At 57.1% G+C, this 12,327-nt stretch overlaps 1 protein-coding gene across 1 annotated transcript; it reads right to left on the reverse strand.

Moving 5' to 3' along the window:
- Positions 1–1,935: 1,935 nt before the first annotated feature.
- Positions 1,936–12,041, reverse strand: LOC116797478 (protein-arginine deiminase type-1-like). The gene is made up of 16 exons (XM_032709056.1): positions 11,904–12,041; positions 7,402–7,579; positions 7,259–7,331; positions 7,081–7,142; positions 5,534–5,651; positions 5,329–5,454; positions 4,901–5,079; positions 4,724–4,827; positions 4,538–4,649; positions 4,348–4,455; positions 3,952–4,100; positions 3,687–3,831; positions 3,511–3,604; positions 3,179–3,258; positions 2,353–2,484; positions 1,936–2,275 (listed from the first exon to the last, which is right to left on the reverse strand). Exons 1-16 carry the CDS (start codon positions 11,993–11,995, stop codon positions 2,042–2,044), a joined length of 1,986 nt encoding a protein of 661 aa, XP_032564947.1. The 5' UTR covers positions 11,996–12,041; the 3' UTR covers positions 1,936–2,041.
- Between the last annotated feature and the right edge of the window lie 286 nt (positions 12,042–12,327).

Below are 12,327 nucleotides of genomic sequence, written 5' to 3' on the forward strand. Positions count from 1 at the left end.
TTTTTCATTTTTAACATTTTTAATTTTTTTATTTTTACCATTTGCTTTCAATTTTTTTCATTTTTACTTCTTATTTTTTAATTTTTAAAAATTTACTTTCAATATATATTTTTTTTAAATAGTCGCTTTTTACTTAAAACTTGAAATTTACCATTCCATTTGGGATTTTCCCATTTCCTTCCTTTCCCCCAAAGGCCCCACGAGCAGTTGCTGCTTTTTCCTCCCCCTGAGAACCCCAATCCCTTCCATCAGGTGGCACCAGCCTCCATCCCAAAAATTCCTGCTCCATCAGGTGGCCCCAGCCTCCATCCCAAATATTCCTGCTCCAATTTGTCCCTTTGACATTCCGCAGGGTGGGAACTCTGGAATGTGTGGGAGTTCCTTGTGTGTGGGGGGGTGACTCCATCATGGACAAGGGAAGGGCTGTGGATCCACCTTGGAATTCTCTAACCCTCAACATCCCACTCGGCCTCGGGCAGGGATGGATTCCGTGAGTGGGTAAGGGGTTGGTTGGATGGTGCATCCGGAGGCTCGTGGGAACGGCTCCGAGTCCCGCTGAGCATCCCGGAGCATCCCCATCCCTGAGCATCCCCGGTGTCCGTGTGTCCCCTCCCCGCACCCCCGGGAAGTTCCCGGCCAACCCCAATCCAGGGAATGTGGATGTGCCGGGGGGCAGGAGCTCTGCAGAGGGGTCGGGACAGGCTGGATTCAGGGACAAGGGGGAGCATCAACAGGGCCAAGTGCCGGGTCCTGAACCTGGGTCAGGACAAACCCCTGGAATGCTCCAGGCTGGAACGCCAGGAAAGCCCTGGGGGTGCCGGTGGCAGCGGCCGGACACGACCCGGGTGTGCCCGGGGGGGCGAGAGGCCGATGGCCCCGGGCTGGGCCCGGCCCAGGGAGGGCACAGGAACAGGGCAGGGCCCGTCCCTGTGCTGGGCACGGCCGGGGCACCTCCAGCCCTGGGGGCACCGCTGGGACCCTCCGGACAAGGAGGACCCGGAGGGGCTGGAGCGTGTGCAGGGAAGGGAAGGGAGCTGGGAAGGGGCTGGAGCAGCAGGAGCGGCTGAGGGAGCTGGGGGGACTCAGCCTGGAGAAAAGGGGGGACTTTCTGGCTCTGCAACTCCCTGACAGGAGGGGGGAGCCGGGGGGGGGTCGGGCTCTGCTCCTGGGCTGGACGCGTCCCATCCCAGAAACCTCCCCATGGCCGGGGCTAATCCCCAGCGTGGGCAGAGGGCAGGGGGGAATTCTGCCCCTCTGGACCCCCCTGCAGAGCTGCTCCAGCCCTGGGAACAGCACAGGGAGGACATGGAGCTGCTGGAGAGAATCCAGAGGAGGCACCAAGAGGATCAGAGGGATGGAGCAGCTCTGAGATGGGGAAAGGCGGGAAGAGCTGGGATTGTTCAGCCTGGAGAAGAGAAGGGTCCAGGGAGACCTGAGAGCCCCTTCCGGAGCCTGAAGGGGCTCCAAGAGAGCTGGAGAGCGACTTTGGACAAGAGATAGAGGGACAGGACAAGGGAATGGCTTCTCACTGCCAGAGGACAGGGATAGATGGGATATTGGGAAGGAATCCTTCCCTGGGAGGGTGGTGAGGCCCTGGCACAGGCTGCCCAGAGAAACTGTGGCTGCCCCATCCCTGGAAGTGTCCAAGGCCAGGTTGGACAGGGCTTGGAGCAGCCTGGGCTGGTGGAAGGTGTCCCTGACCATGGCAGGGGGTGGGATGGGATGAGCATTAAGGTCCCTCCCAACCCAAACTGTTCCATGATTCCATGGTGATCTGTGCCTGTGGGATGTGCCCATGTGCATTTTGTCACTCGCAGCAGGACAGGGACTCTGCAACCCGACTCACCACTATTTCCCCTCCCAGTTTAACCAGTTGAACGTTAATTCCTGTGCTGGGAGAGCCACGACCCCCAGAAAATGTCCCCCAGCAAACTCTGAAGGAGCCACGGCCTGTTTTTAATTTGAACACTGAAGGCACTTGCAGGGGTGAGGGTGGGATTTGAGGAGAAGGTGGAGGAGGAGGGTTGGTGCCGAAGCCACTTCAGGGCTTCATGTTCCACCACTTGAAGGCGAAGGGCTTCCTGCGGACGTTGGTGCCACAATGGACCTCCCCGAGCCGGACGTGGTAGGAGAAATAGTCATCGATGAAGGTGCAGGTGAGGCCCAGGGGCTCGAGCAGCTCCCGCACACGCTGCTCCAGGCAGCACTGCCCGCCCACCACGGGCCCGAAGGGCTTGGGGATGCCCAGGTGCCTGCCCAGCACCAGCATGTTCACCTGCAGGGACAGACAGCGGGGTTGGCCACCCCAAACCCCCCGGGGGGCAGGGCAGGGCCGGGGGGGGTCGTGGTTACCATGTCCGGGAAAAAGGCGTCGGCGTCACCGGAGAGCTCGTTCTGGCGGAAGAGCTGCGGGATGTCCACGATGTCCGGCTCGGCCAGGCCCAGCGCCCGCTTCAGCACATCCCTGTTCCAGCTGATGCAGCGCTGGAGGGACGGAGGGAGGAGCAGATGGAGAGTGGGGTGGAAGGAGGGAGGAATGGGTGGGTGGATGGAGGGATGGAGGGAAGGAGAGACAAAGGGATGGGGAGACGGAAGGACAAAGGGAGGGAAACAGGGATGGAGGGACAAAGATGGACAAAAGGATGGAGAGACGGAGGGATGAGGACATGGAGAGATAGAGGAATGAGGAGATGGAGAGACAAGGGAGAGGGAGATGGAGGAACAAAGAGATGGACAAAAGGGTGGAGAAGTCAAGGTACAAAGGGAGGGAAAGATGGACAAAGGGAGGGAGAGGTGGAGGGATAAGAACATGGAGACATCAAGGGATAAAGAGAGGGAAAGGGATGGAGAGATGGAGGGACAAAGGGATGGGTGTTGGGATGGGCAGGCAGCGGAAGGAAGGGATGGGTGGATGGAGGGATGGAGAGGTGAACAGAGGGATGGAAGGAGGGAGGGGTGGGTGGATGGACAAGGGAATAGAGGGGTGGACACAGGGATGGGTGGGCAGATGGAGGGACAGAGAGAGGGATGGATGGATGGAGAGACAGTGATGGAGAGATGGATGGAGAGGTGGGTGGACAATGGAGGGAGGGATGGGTGGAGGAATGGAGAGAGGGATGGAGGGACAGAAGGACATGGAGGGAAGGGTGGAAAGGAGCCCCCTGCTCCCCTTCCTCACCTGGGCGTAAGAATTGAATTTCCGGAGTCCTTCATCGGCCAGAATCTCGTTTATTGTTGGCTTGTGCACCTCCTCCAGCCCTGCAGCACGGAGAGCCAGGCAGGAATTCCTCCTCAGAACATTTGGGATGGAACTGCCAGCTGATCCAGGAGCTCCCCCATTTCAGGGGCACCGGCATCTCCAGCCCCACCCGGGAAATCAAATCCATGCAACTTTTCATTAACTCCACTCAATTCTGCCCCCACTTTCAGGGCACATCCTTCCCCCCATCAAATTTTGCAGGAAAAAGGGAAAACAAGCCCATCAACCCCCGTTTTCCATCCTCCCCTTACCCTGGAACATCACAGCCTCTCCATATCCCTCCTCTTGCTTCTTCTTGAGGAGCTGGTAGCAGGCGCTGGGACTGGCCAGGAGCAGCCGGAATCCCTGCGGAGGGAGACGGGAGGGGTTTTTGGGGGGGTTATAAAGGTTCCACCACACTTTTCCCCCCCCCCTCGGGATCCATTACCTTCCTATCAGGAGCGGGGACAAAGCTGAGGAACTCATCCACGTGGCCGACAACGAGCCAGTCCGAGTACAGCTCCACAGGCGCCTGCACCTTCTGGGCGACCAGGAAATCCTTGACAGCCCTCGCCATCCGCCGGCCGCCGTACCTGGGGGGCGAGGGGAGCACTCACAGTCTGGGGTGCCCAAGGGGATGCTCTGCCCACAACCAACCTCAAACTGGGCATAAAACCCCGTTTTTGGGGGGTTTCCTCCGTCCTGTGTCTCACCTGGGGAAGCTGCTCCCGACCAGGATGCGGCCCAGGGGGTACTCCTTGCCCCGCACCTTTACGGGGGGGCTCACCTCCAAATTCCCAAAGGAATCGAGGCTGGTAGTTCCCTCCGGAGCTTGTCGGGCCACGTAACCAAAATCAGGGCCCTGGAAGGGGAAAAGGGAGGAGATCAGAACCATTGGACTCGAGCCTTGTGGGTCCCTCCCAGCTCAGCAGCTTCTGTGACAACTGAAGAAATTAAGCTGTGAGCACCTGAAGTGCAGTGCTCTCAAATCACCCCAGGCTGGCTCTTCCCAGCCCAAAAATGCAAGAAATAAATAGATTTATCCTCCTTTTTACGGGTTTGCAAAGCTTTTTGCCTCGCTGGGAAGGGAGGAGGAAGGGGCTGGGTACCAGGATCCTCTTGATGGGGAAATCCTTCAGCTCCCTGTCCCGGGGAGAGTCGAAGACAACGGGGAAGGTCTTGTGAGGGGCTTGAACGTAGCCAAACTCAACCTCATCCTGGAGAAGGGATGGAGAAGGTGGAGGAGAGCCCTCCCAGAGCTGCTGTGTGGAGGGTGGGGTGGGCACCCCCCGCACCCACCTGGATCCAGCGGTCCTGGCGGTTCTCGACCAGCGGGCACACGGTGAGCGGGCACTGGGCCTTCTCAGCCACGGCCCTCACGGCCTCCACAAAACCCTCATTGTCACCCGTGCTGGGAAGAAACACCGGATGTGGGAGCTGATCCGGCACCAGACAGGGCTCGGCCACCCACCCAACAACACCCACCTGCAGACAAAGACCTCCAGCGGCGCCAGAGTGTTGGGGGTCATGATCCACGGGGCCACGCGGAAAACCACGGTGTCGGTGAAGATGGGGGTCTCCAGCAGATCCTGGGAGGGGGGACACACCGTCTGGGCTCTGCTTCTGCTGCTCTGGCTCCTCCCAACCCCCCACAGGCGGTACCTTCTCGGGGCTCTCCAGCAGCGTGACGTGGAAAGCCACCCGGCCAGAGAAGCTGGTGTCAGGGAAAGCGAGTCCCTCCACGTAGAAGACACTTTCCTCCTGGTGCCGGCTGGGTTTGACGGTGTAGGAGAGTTTGGAGCGCCCCAGCACATGTTTGTACTCCTCCAGCTCCACACTGTCTGTGAGTACAAGCCCCCCAAACAGTCACCCCCTTTCCTGCAGCCTTTCAACCCTTTTTTTGCCCAAAACCTTCCAAAAACTCATATTTAACCCCATGGTGGAAAAAATCCCCCCGTGCATTGAGTAAACCTGCCCCCATGGGACACAGGGGGGTGTTGCAGGAGTGAGGCTTGTTCTGCTGCAAGGGTTTGGCCTGGACCCTGGTAATTTGGGGGGTCTGTGCCCCCAATCCCATGCTGGGCACTCACTGCCACCGTAGAAAACTCCGACTTTGTCGGCGTCGCTGAAATCCACGTGCAGGAGCAGCCGGTGGGTGGCAAAGATGGTGCGGGGTCCTCGTGTCCTCAGCACCATCTGGGACATGTCCTTCAGGTCTGGGGGGGAAAGGGTGTTAGGAAGGAAAATTGAGAGGAAAAATAGGAGAATGAGGGGTTCTTTGGGGCGCGGGGGCACCATCGTAGGAGCGGATTTCCGTGTCCCGGTTATCCGGAGTCTCGGCCTTGGGATCGTCGCGGTCGCAGTTGACCAGCAGGATGGCCCCGTGTCCGTCAGGACCCCACTTCCACTTGTCCTGGGGGGGACACAAAGCAGGGTGGGGATGTCATCACAATCCCCTCATGCTAGGTTGGTGTCCCAGGGTTTGGCAGAGGGGGTTTAGGGGATGGGTTGTGAGAAGCTGCCAGAAGCTTCCCCCGTGTCCGTGGAGCCAATTCCAGTTGCTCCAGGATGGACTCGCCGCTGGCCAAGGCTGAGCCCAGCAGGGATGGTGGGAACCCCTCTGGGATGACACAGCTAAGGAGGAAAAGGTTCTTGTGCAGATGGAATCGAGTGCAGAGAGGAGAGGAACGGGAATGTGTGAGAGGAACAGCTCTGCAGAGCCCAGGGCAGGAGCAGGGGCAGGAGCTGCTCCAGAGGCCAGAGCTGGGATTCCCCTGAGATTCCATGGGGAAGCCCAGGGAGAGACAGCTGAGCCCCTGCAGCCCAGAGAGAGCCACGATGGATCATGGATCCACCTGCAGTCCAGGATGGATCAGATCCACCTGCAGCCCAGGGAAGGCCAGGATGGATCATGGATCCACCTGCAGTCCAGGATGGATCAGATCCACCTGCAGTCCAGGATGGATCAGATCCACCTGCAGCCCAGGGAAGGCCAGGATGGATCATGGATCCACCTGCAGTCCAGGATGGATCAGATCCACCTGCAGTCCAGGATGGATCAGATCCACCTGCAGCCCGGGGAAGGCCAAGATGGATCAGATCCACCTGCACCCCAGGATGGATCATGGATCCACCTGCAGCCTGGGGAGGAGCCCACATGGAGCAGGGGGATGCCCAGGACAGGCTGTGACCCCGTGGGAAGCCCAGGCTGGAGCAGGGGCCTGGCAGGATCCATGGATCCCTGGGGAGAGGTTTTCTGGAGGGACTTGTGGCCCTGTGGGGACCCGTGTTGGAGCAGTTCCTGAAGGACTGACCCCGTGGAAAAGTGACCCCCGTGGCAGCAGCTCCTGGAGAACTGTTGCCATGGGACGGACTCAGGCTGGAGGAGTCCCCGGGGAACTGTCTCCGTGGGAAGGACCCCAGGGAGCAGGGGAAGGGCTGCGACTGCTCTCCCTGAGCAGGGGCAGCAACAACGTGGGATGGACCGACCCAACCCCATTCCCGTCTCCCTGCGCCGCTGGAGGGAGGAGGGAGAGCTGGGGAAGGAGGTGGGGGGGGGGAAGAGGTTTTTAGGGTGGGTTTCACTTCTCATTCTCCTGCTCTGCTTTTGTCAGCAATAATCCAATTCCTGTCCCCAGTCTGGGTCTGGCTCCCAGGAGGTGACGGGGAGGGATCTCTCCCAGTCCTGATCCCGGCCCCCGACCCTTTGTGATGCTTTCTCCTCTGTCCACTTGCAGAGGCAGCGACAGAACAGCTTTGGGGGGTACCTGGGTCCCCCCAGGGCCAACCCACCACCCCCACCCCTCCCCCCGATCCCGAGGGTGTGCCCTCCCCGTTCCCACCTTGTCCAGCAGCGTCCTGCTCACGGCTCCGCTGCGGCTGATGTCGGTGTCCAGGGAGACCTCTGCGGGAACAGGGACCATGGGGCCGAGGGGAAACCCCCCCAGGGGCACAGTTTGGGGGTGTCCTCCTCAGAACCCCCCCAGGAGGGCACGGTTTGGGGGTGTCCCCCCCACTTACCCACGCAGGTGAGGTACACCGTCGCCCTGCCCACGGGGACCGCTCCGTCCTCCCCGAAGTAGGAGATCCTGACCTGCAGGGAGGACCAGGAGCTCGGCACCATCCTGGCACACCCCCGGCCCCACTGGAGCCCCAGCACCCACCTTCTCGTCCCCCACGTCCTTGCTGACGGTGTCCATGGCCACCTGCACCTCGTGGGTGTCCAGGGGCCAGCGGCACACGCTGGAGGGCAGTTTGGTGCTCTGGGAGTCGTGGACCACGTAGAGCTTCACGCCCGCCGTGCCCTGCACGTGGAAGGCCACGGCGTCCTTGGGAGCGGAGCTGGGAGGGGTGGGAAGCACAGTGAGAGCCCCACGGGGGGATTCCTGGAATACTGGTCATGGGCAGCGAGGGGAAACCCTGGTGTGGGCAGGGAGGCCGGTGGGGTGCCAGGAATTGTGAGGCAAGGAGAGGGAAAAGCGGATTGTCCCTGGAAAATGCAAGTGCAACAAGGGCTGGGGGGTGAATTTGGGGTAGATCTTTCAATATGGAACAAATCCCGACATTTAGCACAGCCCCAAGTGGTGCAAAATGCAATGAATCCTGAAAAATGAAAGTGTAACAAGTGCTGGGGTGTTGAACTGGGAAAAATCCTTCAGAATGGAACAAATCCTGCAGTTTAGAGCAGCACTGAGTCCTGAAAAATGCAGCTAATCCTGGAGAACGCAATGGCAACAAGTGCTGGGGGGTGAATTTGGGGTCAATCTTTCGGTATGGAACAAATCCTGACATTTGGAATAGCAACAGGTGGTGCAAAAATGCAATTAATTCTGGAAAATGCGAGTGTAAGAAGTGCTGTGATATGAAATTGGGATAAACCCTTCCATATGGAACAAATCCCGAGGTTTAGAATTGCAGCAAGTTCTGAAAAATGCAATGGCAACAAGTCCTGAGATATGAAAGTAGGATAAATCCTTCAATATGGAAAAAAATCCTGCAACTCAGAGGGGCAAAAAGTCCTGCAAAATGCAAATAACCCTGAGAAATGCAACTGCCACAAGCCCTTTGAGAAGAAATTGGGATAAATCCTTCAATATGGAACAAATCCTGACATTTAGAATGGAAACAAGACCTGAAAAATTCAATTACCAATGGAAAATGCAACTTCAACAAGGCCTAGGATATGAAACTGGGATAAGTCCTTCAACATGGAACAAATCCTGCAATTTAGAATTGCAGCAAGTCCTGAAAAATGCAACTGCAACAAGCCCTGTCATAGGATATTGGGCTAAATCCCTCAACATGGAACAAATCCTGCAATTAAGAATTACAACAAGTCCTGGAAAATCAGAGAATCACAGAATCAACTGGGTTGGAAAAGACCTCCAAGGTCATCCAGCCCAACCCTGGATCCAACCCCGCCGTGGTTCCCAGCCCATGGCACTGATGCCACATCCAGTCTCACCTTCAACACCTCCAGGGACGATGACTCCAAACCTCCCTGCCCAGCCCATTCCAATGGCTGAGCACTCTCTGTAAGAATTCCTTCCCAATATCCAACCTAAACCTCCCCTGGCACAGCTCAAGACCCAGCCCTCTTATCCTGCTGCTGCTTCCTGGGAGCAGAGCCCGACCCCCACCTGGCTACACCCTCCTGGCAGGGACTTGCAGAGAGTCAGGAGGTCTCCCCTGAGCCTCCTCCTCTCCAGCCCCAACACCCCCAGCTCCCTCAGCCTCTCCTCACAGCACTTGTGCTCCAGTCCCTTCCCCAGCCTCGCTGCTCTTCCCTGGCCCTGCTCCAGCCCCTCCAGGGCCTTCCTCAACTCAGGGGCCCAGAGCTGGACACAGCACTCCAGGGGTGGCCTCACCAGAGCTCAGTCCCTGCTCCTGCTGCCACATTCTTCCTGATCCAGGCCAGGATCCATTGGCCCTCTTGTCCCCCTGGGCACACTCTGGCTCCTGTTCAGCTCCCTGTCCATCCCCACTCCCAGCTCCCTTCCTGCCTGGCTGCTCTCCAGACACTCTGGCCCAGCCTGGAACTGCCGGGGCTTGTTGTGGCCAAAGGGCAGGACCCGGCCCTTGGCCTGCTTGAACCTCATCCCGTTGGAATCAGCCCCTGGATCCAGCCTGTCCAGAGCCCTCTGCAGAGCCCTCCTGCCTTCCAGTACATCAACACCCCGCCAGCTTGGTGTCAGCTGCAATTTGTTAATGACACACTCGATCCCCTCACCCAGATCATCAATAAAGATGTTAAACGGGACTGGGCCCAGCACTGATCCCTGGGGACACCACTGGTGATGGATCCCAACTGGATGCAGCTCCATCCCCACCACTCTCTGAGCCCGGCCCTCAGCCAGTTCCTGACCCAGCCCAGAGTGCCCTTGTCCAAGCCTTTTCCAGGATTATCCCATGGGAGATGGTGTCCAAGGCTGTGCTGAAGTCCAGGCAGACACATCCACACCTTCCCCTCACCTACCAGACAGGTCACTTAGTCATAAAAGGAGTTCAGGTTGGTCAGGCAGGACCTGCCCCTCCTGAACCCTTGCTGGCTGGGTCTGAGCCCTTGCCCATCCTGTGGGTGCTGTGGGATTTCCCTTAGGATGATCTGATCCCTTGTCCATCCTGTGGGTGCTCTGGGATTGCACTCAGGATGATCTGCTCCACGACCTTGCCAGGCACTGAGCTCAGGCTGACAGCCCTGGAGTATCCCAGGTCCTCCTTGCAGCCCTTTTTGTGGACGGGTGTGAGGAAGCTGTAAAACACCTCAGCCTTTTCCTCATCTTTGCTGACTCTGTTCCCTCCCTGCCCAACCAAGCACGGAGGTTTTCCTTGCCCCTCCTTTTTCTATTGATGGATTTGTGGAAGCACTTCTTGTTATCCCTGACAGAAGTGGCAAGATCGAGTTCAAATTGTGCCTTTGTCTCCCTAATTTTCTTCCCACATGACCTGACTATATTCCTAAACTCTTCATGAGTATTCGTGAAACGCAACTGCAAAGAGTCCTGCGGTGTATAATTGTGATAAATCCCTCAAAGTGCAGCAAATTCTGCAAATTAGAGTGGCACAAAGTCCTGGAAAATGCAGCTGATCCTAGAAAATGTAACTGCAACAAGTCCTGGGATATGAAACTGTGATAAATCCTTCAATATGGAACAAATCCCAATATTTAGAACGGCAAAAAGTCCTGAAAAAAAGAACTACTCCCCAAAAATGTAAATTTATCAAGGCCTGAGGTATGAAATTGGGATAAATCCTCCAATATGGAACAAATCCTGCAACAAGTCACACAAAATGCAACGAATTCTGGACCCTGCAGTCACACCAAATCCCTCAATGGGCACCAAATCCCACAAAATGGGATTACAGCCAATCCTGGAAAAGGCAATTGCACCAAATCCCACCAAAGGCGATTAGGGAAAGTCCTGCCGGAGGCAACGAGCCCTGGAAAAGGCAACGGGAACAAACCTCGGGATCTTGGTGGCAGCAAACCCTCAATAGGCACAAAATCCAGAGATATCCCATTGCAGGAAGTGCTGAAAATGCAACCAGTCCCCTAATGGGAAATGGCAACAAATCCCATAAAATTCATGGCAATAATCCCCCCAAAATGCCCCAAATCTTACAATATCTGTGACAAGAAATTTTGCAAAATGCCACAAAAAATGCAATTATGACAATTTTTTCATTTTAATCTTTTTTTTCCTTTCTAATGTTTACTTTCAAATTTCTTCAGTTTTGTATTTTGAAATTTTAACATTTACCTTTTTTTAATTTAATTTCTTGGGGTTTATTTACATCTCATGGGAAAAATTTTCGTTTCAGTTTTTGATTTTCACTTTCCCTTCATTTCATTCCTTTACCCAAAGCATTGGGCTGTGAAGCCCAGCTGTGAGAAATCCTGAGTTATCCCATCCCAGCACAACCCTGGAGCTGTTTGGGGTGGATTTTTGCCACGGGCATCCCAAATATTCGCATTTCTGCCGGCAACGAGCCCTGACTGGCCACATCCCTTAAGAATGAAGCAAAACTTCGATGGTTGGGCAGGTTGGAGCTCGTTTCACTCCGCAAGAGGCCGCGGGCAATGGGCCCAGGAGCGCGAATCCTGACCCGGGAGAAGGAAAACATGGATCCATCCCTCGGGAAGAGGAGAAAACCCACCCCGGGGCCAGCGGCAGAGGCCGGGATGCTCCCAGCAGGGCGTTTGGAGGCGTTCAGGAAAATAAACCCCCCCAAGCTGCTGCGGCCTGAGCCGGGTTTTAAAGGGAACTAAAAGTAAAACCTGCTGCTGGAAAAGCTCCCGAATTGTTTGGGCTGGAGCCAAGGAAACGGCGGCGGGAGGTGACGCCCGGCCGGCCCCGCCGCGATGGTTTCGCTCTCCACATCCCTCCAAAACACGGAAATATTTATCAGTTTTCGGGTGGATCCCGGTCAGGATGTGAAACTCGGCGTTAAAGCTGCCACAGGGGCTTTTTGCAGCCCAAAATTCCCCCGGGAGGGGTCTCTGTCCCGCTGCGGCGGCGATAGTTGGAGCATCCCCTTCCCCGGTATCCCCTGGCAACACCCCCCGAAAGTAGCATCGCCCCCTCCCCGCTCTGGGCTATTTTTACTCGTTGATCAGCGGGATAAAAGAGGTTACGAAAGCAGACGGGACGTTCCCTGCGCTTACCATCGAATATCCAGGGAGAGCTCCGTGCCCAGCACGCACACGGTGCTGGTGGGGTGCTGGACCGACAGCTGGACACGGCGCTGCTGGGCCATCGCGGCGGCCCCAGGAGCACCCTCGGGTGCTGCGCAGGCTGGCACGAGGGGATTTATAAAGCCTGGCCGCTGGGAGGGGATCAGCCAAAGCCCGGCTTAATCCCACCTCCGGGCTGGGCGTGCGCGGGGTCCGGCCGCGCTTCCCGGCGGGGGAGCGGGAATCGGTGCGGGGGGAAGCGAACCCCGAGACACCCCCGGGGGGAGCGGCGGCTTCTAAGAAGCCCAGGGGTGGGGTTCGCTTTCCCGTTAACACAACGAAACGCTGATGCGAGCGGTCACCCTTAAACCCACGCCGTGAAATATTCAGGGCGACACCGGAGCCGAGCTGGGGC

This window comes from Chiroxiphia lanceolata, chromosome 22, assembly GCF_009829145.1.
Source record: "Chiroxiphia lanceolata isolate bChiLan1 chromosome 22, bChiLan1.pri, whole genome shotgun sequence".
In the NCBI taxonomy this organism is placed as follows: domain Eukaryota; kingdom Metazoa; phylum Chordata; class Aves; order Passeriformes; family Pipridae; genus Chiroxiphia; species Chiroxiphia lanceolata.

Excerpts from the sequence above, each read along its gene's own strand:
- LOC116797478 (XM_032709056.1), bottom strand. The coding sequence starts at position 11,995 with ATGGCCCAGCAGCGCCGTGTCCAGCTGTCGGTCCAGCACCCCACCAGC. Across the intron at positions 4,456-4,537 it reads GCCAGGACCGCTGGATCCAG|GATGAGGTTGAGTTTGGCTA; the intron begins GTGGGTGCGGGG and ends TCCCTTCTCCAG. Across the intron at positions 3,605-3,686 it reads TCCCCGCTCCTGATAGGAAG|GGATTCCGGCTGCTCCTGGC; the intron begins GTAATGGATCCC and ends CTCCCTCCGCAG.